The sequence below is a fragment of the Onthophagus taurus genome, chromosome 3 (genome assembly GCF_036711975.1).
Source record: "Onthophagus taurus isolate NC chromosome 3, IU_Otau_3.0, whole genome shotgun sequence".
Classification (NCBI taxonomy): domain Eukaryota; kingdom Metazoa; phylum Arthropoda; class Insecta; order Coleoptera; family Scarabaeidae; genus Onthophagus; species Onthophagus taurus.
Window position 1 is genome coordinate 25,962,640 of NC_091968.1, and position 16,568 is coordinate 25,979,207.

A 16,568-nucleotide genomic window follows, 5' to 3' on the forward strand; every position below is an offset into this window, starting at 1 on the left:
AAATTTCGTTTTTTATAACCGGGCCCCCATAAAATGCTGTGATTACCTCTTAAGACTTGTTGAAACTCGCGTACGTGTGCTCGACTGTGTTGTTGATTGTCGTTTGTTTATGTGCTCAACATGAAACGCTAACTTGGATGCCATGAAATGTACGATCTTGTTTGTTTTGAGGTTGAGGCCCCTTTTTAAGAGGGCCCCCTGAAAAATGGTTTTGTTATTGGTGGCGATTTGTTTAAGTATGGTCATGATTGTCGCGTTGTGTTCCTGTTGGCGGCGCGAACAACAAAAGTAAATTTAAATTTAGAAAATCGATTTTTTTTTTAGATTTTAGGTTATGTTCCTTTTTCACTTTTTCCTTATTTATGTTGAAATTTTCCTTTCTTTTTGATAGAAACGAATGGCACGGCTTAGATGGCATGGTTACCCCTAAAAATCCTGACGAAAATGTAAACCATCTTCCTTCTATAGCGGAAGCAACCGAACTTGACGAAAATTTGAGGTTATTTTGTTATTTAAAAAAAAAATAATTAATAATAAATCTAAAAATTGTTTCTTTTTTGTGTATTCGAATTAATATTGAGTATTTATTATCTATTTAATAGAGCAACAACAATCACAAAAACGCGAAGAAGTCTTCCTGACATTCCATCGGAAAACCGTACGGAAGCCCACAACCAATGGACTGAACAATCTGGTGATAACACTTCAGATTTATACGCGACTGTTGAGCATTATTCTAATACAGCAGGTTAAAAAAAAATTTAAAAAAATTAATTTATAAAAATATAACCTCATTTTTTTGTGTAGCTAAAAGACATACGCTTCCAAATGGAATCGATTCAAGACCAAGTATATCGCAACATAGCTCGATAAGTCAAGCTGATGAAGCCCCATATGCTCGAGTAAACTACGATAAAGTGAAAAAAGAGAATCCTTACGCTAGGGTACAAAATAATCACGCCGAAATGGATGAGAACAGTTCCGATGACACCGGTTTGTTGAGGCCGTCGACGTCCCAAGCACACGATCCAATCGCGCCGCCAAGATCTCGACGAACCTCGGCTAATAGCACAAATGGAATTGAAATTCCGGCAGCTACGGCGGTTGCGGGTGGAATTGCAGCTAATGTTGAGTTACCATATATGACCCCACCGATTAGTCAAGCAAATTTTAGCGGGGATTCACAAGATTCATCAAGTAAAAAAATTATTTTTTAATTAAAAAGCAATTTTTTATGATTCTTTTTTAGAGGGTTATACAAGTATTAGTGTCCGAGAACCTTTAGAGAAAATTCGAGCCCAAACTAAGCAAGTTACAAAGTTGAGAGATTTCGATCCGCATTATTCTACGGTTTCCGACGATTCAGGTAATAGTATATTAAAAAACTAGTTTCGTAAAACACGCTAGAAATGCAAAAACGAGTGGCGAAGCCAGCCAGTGTCTTATGAAACGTCTTTTTTAAGCTATTTTTTGTAATTCGCGGTTTTATCCTTACAAAAATTAAAAAAAAAAATAAATAAATTTTGACAATGTAGGGAAATAGGTATGCTGCAGTTGGTAACACTTGAAAATAGAAATTTGAATTGACACTTGACTAAGCGACATTGACATTTTATCGTTTTTGGTATAATAAAATTGTGGTGATGGATAAGCAAGAGAAAGTAAAAAGATCAAAATCAAAAAAACTTGCTGATAGATTTGGCAAACAAATATAAAAATGTTATAGAAAATAAATAATGATCTAATAATTAAAAAAAATAATAATATAATCTAATATACAGGTGTTTCTAAATTGATGCGAAAGATTTTAAGGGGTGATTTTTCAGCGAAAATTAAGTTACAAAATTCTCCTCCAAGTTACAGCCCTCTAAAATTAGGGGAAAAAATTCTTTTTCTTTAATAAATCCCACTATGGAGGAATTTGAAAAAATCAACCCCATAATACTTTGCATTAGAACTTTTTAATACGTCTACATTTTTCTATTTAAAAACTTGATTTAAATAGTACTATTCAATACGCAACTTTTTTGTCTCTTGACGTTTTCGCCTAAAATTGTTAGTTTGATCACAAAAAAATAAAATAATACACAGGCTCAGGTGAATTAATTCAGAGATTGGTTATTACTCCTATTAGTCAAAGAAATGAAGTTATGTCAAATTAATCTCAGCATTATTTTATTTTTTGTGATCAAAATAACAATTTGTTAGTTGCAAAATATCAAGAGATAAGAAAGTTGCAGATTTTTACCCTTAAATTTAGAGAGTTATAACTTGGAGGAGGAGGGGTGTTGACCAAAAAGTTATATTAATTTTCGTTGAAAAATCATCCCATAAAATCTTTCGCTGTAGAACGAGAACTATAAACATTCGGGTTTAGTCGTGAAAAAAACTTTCAGTTGTCAATGTCAACTTTAATTTTATTATTATATTCGTAATCGTCATAAAAAATCCTTTAAAATGAGTCTAAACTCGACATATTTAACTTTAATATTAATGGAGATACAATCACTTCCAGTTTGAAACGTCAACGTCAATTTTGACATATTTGTCATCTTCATTAAAAAACCTTTAAAATGAGTCCAAACAAGACGCACTTATCTCAAAAAACAAAAAAGTTAGAATAAAAAACATTAAACCCGAAGTTAGCAACAATGAAGATAGCAATTTAATTTTTAAATATTAATACCAACCTTAATTTTTTATTATATTTTTGATTTTGTGACAAATATTAAGACATTTTATAAAAATTAAGAATATGTCAAAATGACGTTGACATTTCAAACCGGAAGTTGCTTATATCTCGAGTAATATTGGAATTAAACGTATCATGTTTGGACTCATTTTAAAGGATTTTTCACGACGATTACAAATATGTCAAAATTGACGTTGACATTCTTAACCGGAAGTTGACCATAACTTCATTAATATTAAAGATAAATATATCGTGTTTGTACTCATTTTAAAGGATTTTTAATGAAGATTCTAAATATGTCAAAATTGAGGTTGACATTTTAAACCTGAAGTTGGTTATCATATAATAGATGTATTATAACTGAAGTTAATCTAGTGTTAGTCACTTTTCCGCACTTTCAGTGTTAGTCATCTTTTTTAACAAAAGAAAAATTAAAAAACTTGTTTGTAAAATGGATAAGATGAGAGTTGTTAATCTATTTATAGAGTCTCTAAAGATTTCCGAGGGCCTAAACTAGTTAGACTTAAATTCTATATAAAATAAAAACCAGTTTAAAAATACTAAATCAAACTTTAAATTATTTTCTTCAAAAATTTTTACACGAATCATCATTTTGACTCTAGTATTTGTGGTTAAATTTATGCTACGACTTACAGAAACACCTGTATAATCGTAAAACATACCAAGCGGCTTCTGTGCTTGTGATAGCTGTCATCAGTGTTCTGCGATAAAAATAGGCAGGCACCAAACGATTTTCAATAGTTTGAACCTGTCTATTCTGAGAAGTCTTATATTTTTAGAGAGAGATGAAAACGAAAATCTTGTTTTTCTCAACATTTTTCATTTGTCCCTTAGTCAAGTGATGCATAACGCGATCCAATTGATCTCGTTTTTCAGAAACTGTGCAACAAGTGCAATTATCTTTGTTATTATTATAGGTGGAGTATTATAACTGAGACATTATATGGACACTTTTACAGAGAATTTGATGACGTAGTCAAAAAAAAATTTTTGGTTTTAGATTTTGAGATATTATGACAAAAATATGGGGTTAGATAGGTCTATTTCTTATTGTTTTAGAATAAAGCTAAAAATAAACTTTTTTTAGTGTCGTCAAAGAAATTAAATTTACAGTTTCCTGTAAATTACGGTACTATAACTAAAAATTATACTACTAAAAATTTATATAAAATTTCCTTTTTTTCTAACATGTTAAACTTTTCGTAATTTTCGTAATCCATCTTAAAAAACAGGATTTTTAATTTGACACTTCAGAAAAATTTTGAATACATACAAATGTTGCTATGTTTATTTGAATTTAAAAAATATATATATGAGCGCCATCTATCAATGATTTATTAAGTCATTTAATAATAATATTAATAAAAAATGTGAAATAATGCAAACTATTTCAACTTTTGTTTAAAACAAATACAAATTAAATAGTTCAACAAATGTATTTGTTTCAAATATCAGAAATATGCTTTTTTAATTTTTAGTTATAATTTACAGGAAACTGTAAATTTAATTTCTTTGACGGCACTAAAAAAAAGTTTATTTTTAGCTTTATTCTAAAACAATAAGAACTAGACTTGTCAAACCCTATATTTACGAATTTAATAAGCGAATAATCGTTGGTTGTTTCCATTTAAAAAAACGAAAATTGTCATGATATCTGAAAATCTAAAACCGAAAAATTTTTTTTGACTACGTCATGAAATTCTCTATAAAAAAGTGTCCATATAATGTCTGAGTTGTAATACTCCACCTATAATAATAACCAAGATAATTGCACTTGTTGGTTTTACGATATTTTCAATTTTGGCCTCTAGGGGAAAAACAATAGACGATAGCGCTTTGAGGTTTTCGGCATTAGCAGTTTCTCGAAAAACGAGATCATGACATGTAAGCTACTTTTTTTCTAACTCTTATAGTTTCCGAGTTAGACAAACTGTCACATTGACAACTAGAAAAATTAATGACCCAATGTCGCCAACTTGAACTGGTTCCATAAAATGTTACTAAAACCTCAGTACAGCATCGGATGCTGTAAGGAGTCTTATTACTTTATTATTACTTATTGCTTTCATTACCGTCGCGAATTACAAAAAAAATAATTTAACAAGGAAAATTTATTTTAATTTATGTTTAAACAGATGAAATGTATACAACAATTCAAGACCCAAACAACGAATTATACATGAGTACAAGCGAAACTTACGCCCAAATAATGCCGTTACCAGTTCAAAATTCAACAGAAATCAATTCTAACCTCACCCAACAAAATCCACAACCTTCAACAAGTTCTGAAAATCACGTAGATTCTTCATCTTTACCCCATTTACCAACTGTGGATGGTTTAAAACAAACCCATTCAAGACAAGCATCCTCATCTAGTTCTGTGGGGCTATTAAGTTCTCCAAAACCAGAAAAACGTCAAGCAAACTCACCGTTACCACCTCCACCATCAACCGGAAGTCCCGATTCGCAACGTTCCCCGGTTATAAAAAACTTAGACGATATGTACGCGAAAGTACATAAAAACAGGAAACCGGAAGCTGAGGAAAATTTGGTTAGAAGGAAATTGTCAATGGGAAACGGCGAAAAAGTAGGATTTTTCGAAGAAGAAAACGGTAAAAAATCACCAGATCTTCCCGAACACGATTACGAAACATTAAAAAAAGAAAAAGATCCCGATTACGAAAAAGTTAAAGGTGAAGAACCCGGATATGCAAGTATAAATGGTCCGGATAGTTTAGATCCGGGTTATGAGGAATTAAAAAATGCTTGCGATAGCAATAATTACCCAAATTATGAAACTTTGAAGCATCGTCCAGATCAAATTGACGGATACTCGGTAGTTAATAAAAAGAAAAAACCGACCATTAAAACGGAAGCAGAAGATCCCAACTACGAGAGTATGTCAAGTGATCATTACGCAGGCGTGAAATCAACGGATAGCGAGAGTGACCCAAATTATGAAAGTGTTAAATATTTAGATGTCGACGAGCCACCTTACGAGAAATTAAGCGATGAAAAAACCGATGAGACCATTTCAAAGGGTTCGAGAGGGAGTAATAACGATTTATTACCGTATGAGAGGTTAGGTGATGATGGAAAAACGGATTCGGAGTCTTCTGGATATGAAAATATAAAATATGCCGATGGGTATGAGACTATTAAATGCAAAAAAGAAGATCCACCTTATGATACAGTTAATGATACTCGTATTGACGGTGATATTTTTGAGGTGTGAATTTTTAACGATTTTTAAGAAACATCGAATCTGAGAGAAGAGATGGTGCTATAATGAAATGTATTTTGACCCTTTTACGAAAATTTATATTAAAAATTATTCGTTAAAGGGTTAAATGTAGTAGGAGAAATAATTCATTAATATTCGAAGCTTTACTAACTAAAAAATGACTTTATAAATGAGTTTGCAGTATTTGTTGAAGTATTTCTTTTTTTTATATATACATATATACAGAGTTTAAACGCCCTGTATGTTCTGAAGTATTTTTTTTGTATGTTACAACACTAAAAGACTTTTGCTACTTTTTTATATACAACAATCTCTAGTTTTTTTTTATTTGTTTTTCTAATAAAGAAATTTGTGTAATAAGGTTAATTTTTTTTGTACATATAACGGTTTATTTATGTATACGCATTTAAATTTGTTGAAAAAAAATTATTAATACTGTATACACTTATTTATTTAATGTAATATACGCATTATGAAAAAATAAATATTTTTATTACTTAAATAATAAGGTTTAATTTTCCTAAATGTCATTTTAAAGTGCTTTAACAATGTATGGGTCGTTTCATGGACTTAAATTGAGTTGGTTATTTAATTATTAAATTAAAATTAATCAGTCTTAAATGTAAATAAAATAAATTCGATTAATGCGTAACTTTTTCATGCAAATTTCTTTCAGTTTTATAAACTTTCATACTAACCAAATAATCCCTGGCTATTTTAAACAAAGTATAATAATTAAAAAACAATAAAAATACCAACGAAACGATACAATACCAATAAATGGAGCGTACCAATAAGGCCAATTGATAACAAATCAACGAAACTTGCAAAATTAGTAACCAACCCAGAGGAGCTGAAGGATCTTTAAATATAAACTTTAAAAAAAAATTGGTTTAATCCCAATTCGAAAAAATAAAAAAATACTTACATAAAACCTCGTAAACGTAGTATTTCCAGGCTCAGCCGCATTTGACTCCCCATACGCTCGATACATTTCTTTCCCATGTCTCACAAGAGCCCCATTAGGCCATAAATAATCTTCCTGCCACGAATAGGCAACCGGTAACACAGATCTTGATTCAATACGATCCCAAAAACCCAAATGCAAAGCCGATCGATGAAGAACGTCGCAATAACGTAACGTTAAAACGTGGATTGTATAAGACATAAAACAACCCAAATAAATAAAAAGAACGTGTTGAGTCACCCAATAAACATCGTAATAAACATAACTCTAAAAAAAAAAATTTTAGGTTATGTCAAATTTTTTAGGTTGTCAAATTTTTATGGTTATGTCAAATTTTAAAGTTATCTTTTTACCTGAACGAAACAACAAGGAACTAAACCCGCATAATGCGCGTTAAAAATAGAACTAAATAAGATTTGTTTTAGGCGATTATTAAAGTTGGTTTTTAAATTTTCAACTTCGTTTCGAATGTCGGTTGCGTTTGTTGTGCATGCGTGTAATGGGGGTTGCTCGTCCGGGTTCCAACTGATTAATTCGAAGAATGGGACGATTTTAAATCCGAATAATATCACATAAACTACGATCCTGTGAATTAAATTTAAAGTTATTTTTTAAGAAATAAATGTGCTTACATACGGATAACATAAATAACAAATATACATGATGTGATTTGTTAACATTATCTTGTAAGTGCACCAAGATAACAAAGAAAACATTCCTATAAATAATAATAACCTAAAACAAACAAAGAATTATAACTTTGTAGAATTAGAACGTTAATTTTTACCTAAAAATGTTATAAGAAACGTTAACAAACTTCCCAGGAATAATTCTATCGATTAATTTACACCCCAAAACATACAATAATCTTCTTGCCAAAACAACTCCAATAAACAACACCAAATTTATATCAATCAAATAAAAATTCTATAAATTAAACTTTAATTAGTCTCTTTAACCACATTTTTCTCTATTACTTACAACACTTTGATTTGTATATGAATTCGGTAACCACCAAACGCTTCTATATAAATGAACAAATTGTAATCCGCTAGCCCCCAAAGTAAAAAAATACATCAAACATTCGAAAAGGATGTCGCTTGATATCGGGGTGTTCGGAAATGGAAAATGTTTCGGCGAAACGGGGTGCTCTAAACCTGGTAAAGTAGGAACGGCGCCCCCCAAAGGTGAATATCTACTACTCGCTAAATCACCGGGTAAAAGTTGCAATGATGGTGTGATTGAGGACCTTACGGTCCTCGGGATTCTTCTACCACCACCCGGCATTTGAAATTTATTCTTAAAATGAAATCAATTTGATAAATCTGTCAAAAATTTGAGGTTAGGTTCTTATAGTTGGGATTTTATCTTTTATGGGTTAAAAAAAAAATTTAATTGTTATAATATTAATTTTGGATTAAAATTATTTTTTAATCAAAATAAAAACGAATAATATTAACAAATTTATTTAAATAAAACAAATTTATTATTTAATTTAATGTTGGTAATTCTAATTTCACTAGTTTTAAATTCAAGATGTCCTAACGAATCTGTCACGTTTGACAACCACATTTTTTAATTATAAGAAAACGTTATTTTTTAAATGAAATCGGTGCTGTGTTAAATCATTGGTTATCATAAAACCATGGCAATGAAGCGGAAAAAGGATTCATCGTAATCTATTATAAACTTGGCCCACGTTAAAATACCAAAGAAATCATGTCTCTTTCGAGTTTGGGGGATGACGAATTAGCCGAAAGACTTCGCACGGAAAACTGTGAGCAATTCAACACGTTAGTACGCATGCATTTATCGTTTGTATTAGATTTAAATACGGATGAAAGTGATGGGTTAAACGAAAAGGGGAAATTAAAAAAATGGTTGTTGACTCCGTTTAAGAAGTCAAAACAAAGATTAGTACCCGAAGGAATTAATTTAACACAAAACGCCATCGATCAAATACGATATTTAATTGAATTTTTAAAAGAAGAGGCTAATATTTGTATTGAGGGGATTTTTCGGAGAACCGGGTCTTTAAATCGACAACAAGAATTAAGGACTTTATTAAATAGTGGGTTGGAAATTAATTTAGAAAATGGACATTATAACGTGCATGATTGTGCGTCTGTTTTAAAAGGTTTTTTATCGGATTTACCTGAACCTTTATTAACGGAAGCTCATTATCCGGTTTATTGCCAAATAGCCCATTTAAAAAGAAGTAACGATAAGTTTAAAGAGGGTACTCGTTTTATGGAGTCTTTACAATTATTGCTTTTGTTGTTACCCAAAGAAAATAGGATTTTATTAAAATATGTGTTGGATTTATTAAATTTAACTGCTTCGTACGAAAATTTAAACAAAATGTCAGTTGAAAATTTAGCTACGTTATATACCCCACATTTGTTGTGTCCGAGAACGATTTCTCCTGAAAATTTGCACACAAATTCGCAAATTTTATCAGAAATCTTAGCTTTTATGATTACAAAGTCTCCGGATTTGTTTCAAGTGCCTAAAAAATTAGCTTTCGATATCCGAGCGTTTTTTGTTGAACAAGAAAAGGAACCGCAACGAAAAAATAATTTTAACGAATCAATTAGTGATAACGTGGCAGCTCATACAGTATTTAGTTTCGTCGATCATGTTAGAACAGCAAAAGAAAACGAAGCGAACCCGACAGAACGAGAATTAGCCCAATTATACGCGTACATTCAAAGTTTACCCGAATCATCGAAGAAAAAGAAGTTGGTTAAACAATTTAACAAAGAAAACGGTTACGGAACACCGTTACAAGTCGTACGAAGTCGAAATCAAAAAAATAAAAGCTTTGGGGATTCTATTAAGAAACATATCTTTCATAAAAGTTTGGTTAAATCCGTTAAAAAGGCGGGGTTTACTCAATTAAGGGCTTCAAATGAAAATAATATTAATGTAAGTAAATATAATTGGATTATACATCACTTGACTAAGCGACAAATGAATAATATTGAGAAAAACGGGATTTATTATACAGGTACTTCAAGTTTAAAATGTCAACCTCAGCTTTGACATATTTGTAATCTTCATTAAAAATCCTTTAAAATGAGTACAAACACGACATATTTATCTTCAATATTAATGAAGTTATGGTCAACTTCCGGTTAAGAATGTCAACGTCAATTTTGACATATTTGTAATCGTCGTGAAAAATCCTTTAAAATGAGTCCAAACTTGATACGTTTAATTCCAATATTACTCGAGATATAAGCAACTTCCGGTTTGAAATGTCAATGTCATTTTGACATATTCTTAATTTTTATAAAATGTCTTAATATTTGCCACAAAAACAAAAATATCATAAAAAAAAATCAAAAATTAAGGTTGGTATTAATATTTAAAAATTAAATTGTTATCTTCATTGTTGCTAACTTCAGGTTTAATGTTTTTATTCTAACTTTTTTGTTTTTTGAGATAAGTGCGTTTTGTTTGGACTCATTTTAAAGGTTTTTTTTAATAAATAATACATCATGAAAGAAAACCATGAAGTTGTCCATTTGTCTAATATATGATAACTAACTTCAGGTTTAAAATGTCAACCTCAATTTTTAAATATTTGTAATCTTTTCATATTTTAAACATTTATCTTCAGAATTAGATATTTTTAAACATTTATATAAAAGGAATGGCTCATCCTGGAAACTTTAAATTTGGTATAAGTTAACCTCAAACTTTCCTTTATAACCTCAAAAAGTTTTATTTCTTCAATACCAAGCCGTTTAGAAGAAATTAATTTTTTTATATAACCTCACTTTCAATAAACGTCAATTTGAATTAGATATTTTTAAATGTTTATATAAAAGGAATGGCTCATCCTGGAAACTTTAAATTTGGTATAAGATAACCTCAAACTTTCCTTTATAACCTCAAAAAGTTTCATTTCTTAATTCCAAGCCGTTTAGGAGAAATTAATTTTTTTGTATAACCTCACTTTCAATAAACGTCAATTTGAATGAGCTATTTTTAAACGTTTATATAAAAGAAATGGCTCATCCTGTAAACTTTAAATTTGGTATAAGTTAACTTCAAACTTTCCTTTATAACCTCAAAAAGTTTCATTTCTTAATTCCAAGCCGTTTAGGAGAAATTAATTTTTTTGTATAACCTCACTTTCAATAAACGTCAATTTAAATCAGATATTTTTAAAAAGTTATATAAAATGAAGGGCTCATCCTGGAAACTTTAAATTTGGTATAAGTTAACCTCAAATTTTTCTTTATAACCTCAAAAAGTTTCATTTCTTAATTCCAAGCCGTTTAGGAGAAATTATTTTTTTTGTATAACCTCACTTTCAATAAACGTCAATTTGAATTAGATATTTTTAAACATTTATATAAAAGGAATGGCTCATCCTGGAAACTTTAAATTTGGTATAGGTTAACCTCAAACGTTCCTTTATAACCTCAAAAAGTTTCATTTCTTAATTCCAAGCCGTTTAGGAGAAATTAATTTTTTTTGTATAACCTCACTTTCAATAAACGTCAATTTGAATTAGATATTTTTAAACGTTTATATAAAAGCAATGGCTCATCCTGGAAACTTTAAATTTGGTATAAGTTAATCTCAAACATTCCTTTATAAGCTCAAAAAGTTTCATTTCTTAATTCCAAGCCGTTTAGGAGAAATTATTTTTTTTGTATAACCCCACTTTCTATAAACGTCAATTTGAATTAGATATTTTTAAACATTTATATAAAAGGAATGGCTCATCCTGGAAACTTTAAATTTGGTATAAGTTAACCTCAAACTTTCCTTTATAACCTCAAAAAGTTTCATTTCTTAATTCCAAGCCGTTTAAGAGAAATTAATTTTTTTGTATAACCTCACTTTCAATAAACGTCAATTTAAATCAGATAGTTTTAAAAAGTTATATAAAATGAAGGGCTCATCCTGGAAACTTTAAATTTGGTATAAGTTAATCTCAAACTTTTCTTTATAACCTCAAAAAGTTTCATTTCTTAATTCCAAGCCGTTTAGGAGAAATTAATTTTTTTGTATAACCTCACTTTCAATAAACGTCAATTTAAATCAGATATTTTTAAAAAGTTATATAAAATAAAGGGCTCACCCTGGAAACTTTAAATTTGGTATAAGTTAATCTCAAACTTTTCTTTATAACCTCAAAAAGCTTCATTTCTTAATTCCAAGCCGTTTAGGAGAAATTAATTTTTTTGTATAACCCCACTTTCAATAAACGTCAATTTGAATTAGATATTTTTAAACATTTATATAAAAGGAATGGCTCATCCTGGAAACATTAAATTTGGTATAAGATAACCTCAAACTTTTCTTTATAACCTCAAAAAGTTTCATTTCTTAATTCCAAGCCGTTTAGGAGAAATTAATTTTTTTGTATAACCTCACTTTCAATAAACGTCAATTTGAATTAGATATTTTAAGCGCTTATATAAAAGGAATGGCTCATCTAGGAAACTTTAAATTTGGTATAAGTTAACCTCAAACTTTCCTTTATAACCTCAAAAAGCTTCATTTCTTAATTCCAAGCCGTTTAGGAGAAATGAATTTTTTTGTATAACCCCACTTTCAATAAACGTCAATTTGAATTAGATATTTTTAAACATTTATATAAAGGGAATGGCTCATCCTGGAAACTTTAAATTTGGTATAAGTTAATCTCAAACTTTTCTTTATTACCTCAATGAGGTTCGTTCCTTAATTCCAAGCCGTTTAGAAGAAATTAATTTTTCTAAAATCTCTAAAAACGATAAAATGTCGCTTAGTCAAGTGATGTATAACGCGTTCCAATTTTGGTTTAATTTGCTTTAAATGTTGCTTTTGTGTTTATTTTTTTTGCTACTAAAAAAGAATGAAATCGCTTTAATATCATCAACGACAAAAAGAGCTTTGTGTTGCACGAATTTTGAAGAATCAACCAGCGATTTAAGCGAAGCTGAGAGTTGTTCGTTGTTTAAACGGCGACGAAAAAGTAACGATGTTGATAACGATGAAAAAACGAAACTTTTGGGGTCAGATGAAAGCTTATCCGGCGAAAATGGGAAACCTTTAAACTATTTAACGAGTACTCCGGCTTGTAGACAATTAAGAAATGATTTATTGTTTACCCCAGAGAATCAAGATCGAAAATCAATGAGCCCCATCACAAAATCAACACAACATATGTCGAGAGCTATGCAGGTTTGTTTTGTTGCTTAATTAATGTTGCATTTTGTGTTATAATGCTTGCTCATTTGATTTTTAATTAAAACATTTATAATTATTTAAAATAAAACTTTATTTTATTAAATTAGGAAACAATGATGACGCCGAGAAGTCGTAAACCAGTTTTAGTAGTTTCTGGAACGAATCTTCATAACATCCCAAAGGCGCCTTCAAATTTAATGTCAAGTTTAGTCGAAGAACAAGAAACGGAAGAAAACGATTCTCTAACAGAAACGTTTAGAGAATATTTATGCTCCAGAAGTATGCTAACTGAATCTCCGAATGATGCTAGTTTTTCAAGTAGAACTGACGATTACAGTTCGAGTGATATCAAAGATTTATCCGCAAGTAAAATGAGTTCGTCCCTTTTACATTGTTTAGATGGAAACGATCCTGATGGTGAGAACGAAAATGCGGAAGAGAAAGAGTTGGTTTTAAAACCAAGGCAGTTCGATGAAAATGGAATGCCTGTTGTGTTTGAAACTTCATTTTAGATTGAATTAAATCATTTTTCGATTTTATTGATGTAAATAGTTTTATACGATTAACTCTTCTTATATTTTAATAATTAAAATGAAGTTTTTTTTTAAATGATTAAGTCGTTTTTATTAAAATATACATCTCAAAAAAGTAAGGTTAGAATTAAAAATATACGTCAAAAAAATTTAATCTTCAAGTAAATAACTTAAAACTGAAATAGATCTCTTTATTAGATACATTATATTAAAGAATAGTCTTTATATAAAAATAAGTTTCTTAGAAACTCAAACTCGTTTAATATTTCCATTTTAAAGCTTTCCGCGAGCATTTCAGCTTTGTCTCTTAATATTTTGAAAACTTTTTGTGATAAGAGATAATTCCCTTTGTAGAATAGCCTAAAAAGTAAACATAACCTAAAATTTCTTTTTAATTACAAATTTATACTGTTTCTAACTGTAACAATAGTTATCTACTTTACCCACAATTCATCTTGTCACTGTGAACTTGAATTTAACCTCAATATCGAGACTTGATTTATAAAAATTCAATGTTTAACAACAATTTTCTTTTAATAATATCAGGTTCATTCCAATTAACTAGTTAAGTTAATGTGAATATTGTATATGTTTTGCAAAGTTTTAATGTTGACGCGAGTTTAGTTTTTAAGTTTTTTATATACATTACTTTCAATGCTACTTTAACCTTAATTTTTTCTAATGTTACTATCTTATATTTTTGTACATTGTAGGGTCTAATCTACTGATGAAGGGCAAGGTCCGAAACCAGGTCTAAACGACAAATTAATAAATTTTCACCAAAGTATCATTACATAATTTTTCTTTTAAAATACTTTCATTTAAAAACTTAATGTGTTATTTTTTAATTTATTAATTATAAATTTAATGTAATTAATAAATTATTTACTTAATTTATTTAAAAATTAATAATAACGTTTAATATGGCTAATTTGATTTGATCACTTTTAGGTTGGTCATAATGACCAACCTAAAAATGATTTGAGTTGTCAACAATAAACTGTCAAAAAAATTATGTCTTAACCTCACTTTTGGAATTAATAGGTTTAGCCATACAATCCCTTTGATGTTAAACGCCGTAATTAATCCACAAGAAACCAAATCGTTAGTTAGTTCATTTAATAGTTGTTGGGGTTGGTTATTAGCGTTTGGTATAACAAAAAGTTTTTTGCTAATTCAAGAAGGAATTGGCCCAGAAGGTGCGTTTTTTATTTATGTGGGATTTATCTTTTTGGGCGCACTATTTATTCGGAGGTTTGTACCTGAAACTAAAGAAAAATCGAACGAAGAATTAATTACTCTTACCTATTTATTGTTTTGATGAGAAATTTGAGGTTATGTTTACTTAATTACTTAATTTCACCCAAGAATCGCAGCGTGCAAAATAATCAAGAATCATTATGTCGCTTAAAAATCAACGATTTTTTTTAATCGATTCGAAATGGCCCTAAAAACGTTAAAAATAAAAAAAAATTTAGAACATACCGAAAAATCACTTTAAAATTTCGACGTGACGTCACAAGCAATGTTGCTATGCACTTTTGTATTAAACGTTAATTTCGTCGATTTTTAAGCCCTCAATTTACTTCAGAAGCTAATCGTGGAATATAAACTGATAAACGGATCATATCGGAAAGATAATTTATAATAAAATACATATAATATAATAAAATAACTTTTTGTGATAATTTCCGTTGTAGAATAACCTAAAAAGTAAACATAACCTCAAAATTCTTTTAAATCAGTTTTTTATATAAAAACTTACTTGTGTTACAATTAATGTTATTTTTTTAATTTATTAATTATAAATTTAATCTAATTAATAAATTATTTACTTAATTTATTTGAAAATTAATAAAATTAATTTGATTTGATCATTTTTAGGTTGGTCATAATGACCGTGAGTTGTCAACAATAAGCTGTCAAAAAAATTATGTCTTAACCTCACTTTTGGAATTAATATTTATTTAGAAACGTAAAAAATGTGGTTTTTAACGATATTAACGTATTTTGCGTTTCTTATACAAATCGTTTTCGCTACCGTTTCAATTGGTGGGTTAGGTTTTTTTAATTGTATTATTTGGGTTGTTATTAATTTTTTTTTAGCGAGTGCTCTCTATTATTTAGCCGAATTGGTTGAAGAGTACACCGTAGCGGCTAAAAAATGCGTTTGGTGGATGAATTCGGTTGGGATTTGTTACATTTTATCGATGATTATAAAACAATTTTGATTTTAGTCGGTGTTGATTGTATACGTTTTATTTGGAATTTTCGAAAATTTTCCTTATACGATGATATTAAGTGGGGTGGCAGCTCAAATTGTCCACTTTGTGATATTAATAGACTTCCCCTATGTTACTTTAACATCACCAGCGTTTATTTTAGGAGTGATTTTTATAATTCTTAATCATTACCTTGCTTTTAGTTATTTCGCAAGTGTTTATCACTCATTTTCTGAGGTAAACTTAATAATTACGAGTTTTAAATTGAATTAAGTACGTTTTTTTTGTAGGTATTAGCTTATTTTACGTTGTGTTTGTGGTTGGTGCCCTTTGCTTTGTTCATTTCGTTGTCGGCGAACGAAAATGTTTTGCCCACCACTACAGATCAAGGTTTTTTAATGTTTGAGTGTTGTATGAGGTGAATTTATCCTTTTTTGTTGTAGGGAGAGACGTTGTTACGAATTATTTTTCGAAAAAAGGTAAAAAATATAGTTTATTGAGTTTCTTTAACTTTGCAAAAGAAACTTTGTTACCTCAACGTGTTAAAAAAGGTTTTTAATTAAGAAAACTAAGTTATTTATTAAATTTTTCCTTTGTAAATAGTAGTTGTGGTTTGTACTGTTTATATAAATCAATAAAATTTGAAAAAAAATGGTTAAAAAAAAAAATCAAAGTTAACAAAGAAATGAAATTG

The 16,568-nt window shown here is 29.3% G+C and overlaps 4 protein-coding genes and 1 long non-coding RNA gene across 8 annotated transcripts; 3 read left to right on the top strand and 2 right to left on the bottom strand.

Annotated features, from left to right (window-relative positions):
• Positions 1-203: 203 nt before the first annotated feature.
• LOC111416438 (uncharacterized) lies at positions 204-6,436 on the top strand. 2 transcript variants are annotated; one of them, XM_023048459.2, is made up of 6 exons: positions 204-288; positions 392-499; positions 603-748; positions 808-1,197; positions 1,250-1,366; positions 4,849-6,435. In XM_023048459.2, the coding sequence occupies exons 1-6, from the start codon at positions 206-208 to the stop codon at positions 5,946-5,948; spliced, it is 1,944 nt and encodes a 647-aa protein (XP_022904227.2). In that variant the 5' UTR covers positions 204-205; the 3' UTR covers positions 5,949-6,435. The 2 variants fall into 2 exon arrangements, with proteins under 2 accessions (XP_022904227.2, XP_022904228.2); XM_023048460.2 differs by lacking the exon at positions 392-499 and having other exon boundaries at positions 206-288; positions 4,849-6,436.
• Positions 6,391-8,269, bottom strand: LOC111416421 (transmembrane protein 39A). The gene is made up of 6 exons (XM_023048438.2): positions 7,906-8,269; positions 7,712-7,851; positions 7,561-7,659; positions 7,278-7,509; positions 6,886-7,191; positions 6,391-6,832 (listed from the first exon to the last, which is right to left on the bottom strand). The coding sequence occupies exons 1-6, from the start codon at positions 8,209-8,211 to the stop codon at positions 6,599-6,601; spliced, it is 1,317 nt and encodes a 438-aa protein (XP_022904206.2). The 5' UTR covers positions 8,212-8,269; the 3' UTR covers positions 6,391-6,598.
• Positions 8,270-8,450: 181 nt separating this feature from the next.
• LOC111416435 (rho GTPase-activating protein 19-like) lies at positions 8,451-13,731 on the top strand. Of its 2 annotated transcripts, XM_023048456.2 has the most exons (3): positions 8,451-9,852; positions 12,784-13,113; positions 13,227-13,731. In XM_023048456.2, the coding sequence occupies exons 1-3, from the start codon at positions 8,644-8,646 to the stop codon at positions 13,629-13,631; spliced, it is 1,944 nt and encodes a 647-aa protein (XP_022904224.1). In that variant the 5' UTR covers positions 8,451-8,643; the 3' UTR covers positions 13,632-13,731. The 2 variants fall into 2 exon arrangements, with proteins under 2 accessions (XP_022904224.1, XP_022904225.1); XM_023048457.2 differs by lacking the exon at positions 12,784-13,113.
• Positions 13,732-13,829: 98 nt separating this feature from the next.
• Positions 13,830-15,365, bottom strand: LOC139429601 (uncharacterized). Its single transcript, XR_011640162.1, has 2 exons — positions 15,149-15,365; positions 13,830-15,099 (listed from the first exon to the last, which is right to left on the bottom strand). It is a non-coding gene; the product is annotated as an uncharacterized lncRNA (long non-coding RNA).
• On the top strand, positions 14,687-16,565 carry LOC111416464 (protein TEX261). Of its 2 annotated transcripts, none has more exons than XM_023048492.2 (6): positions 14,687-14,906; positions 15,537-15,704; positions 15,759-15,838; positions 15,890-16,111; positions 16,165-16,264; positions 16,318-16,565. In XM_023048492.2, the coding sequence occupies exons 2-6, from the start codon at positions 15,635-15,637 to the stop codon at positions 16,431-16,433; spliced, it is 588 nt and encodes a 195-aa protein (XP_022904260.1). In that variant the 5' UTR covers positions 14,687-14,906; positions 15,537-15,634; the 3' UTR covers positions 16,434-16,565. The 2 variants fall into 2 exon arrangements, with proteins under 2 accessions (XP_022904260.1, XP_022904261.1); XM_023048493.2 differs by having other exon boundaries at positions 14,687-14,851.
• The last annotated feature ends 3 nt before the right edge of the window (positions 16,566-16,568 follow it).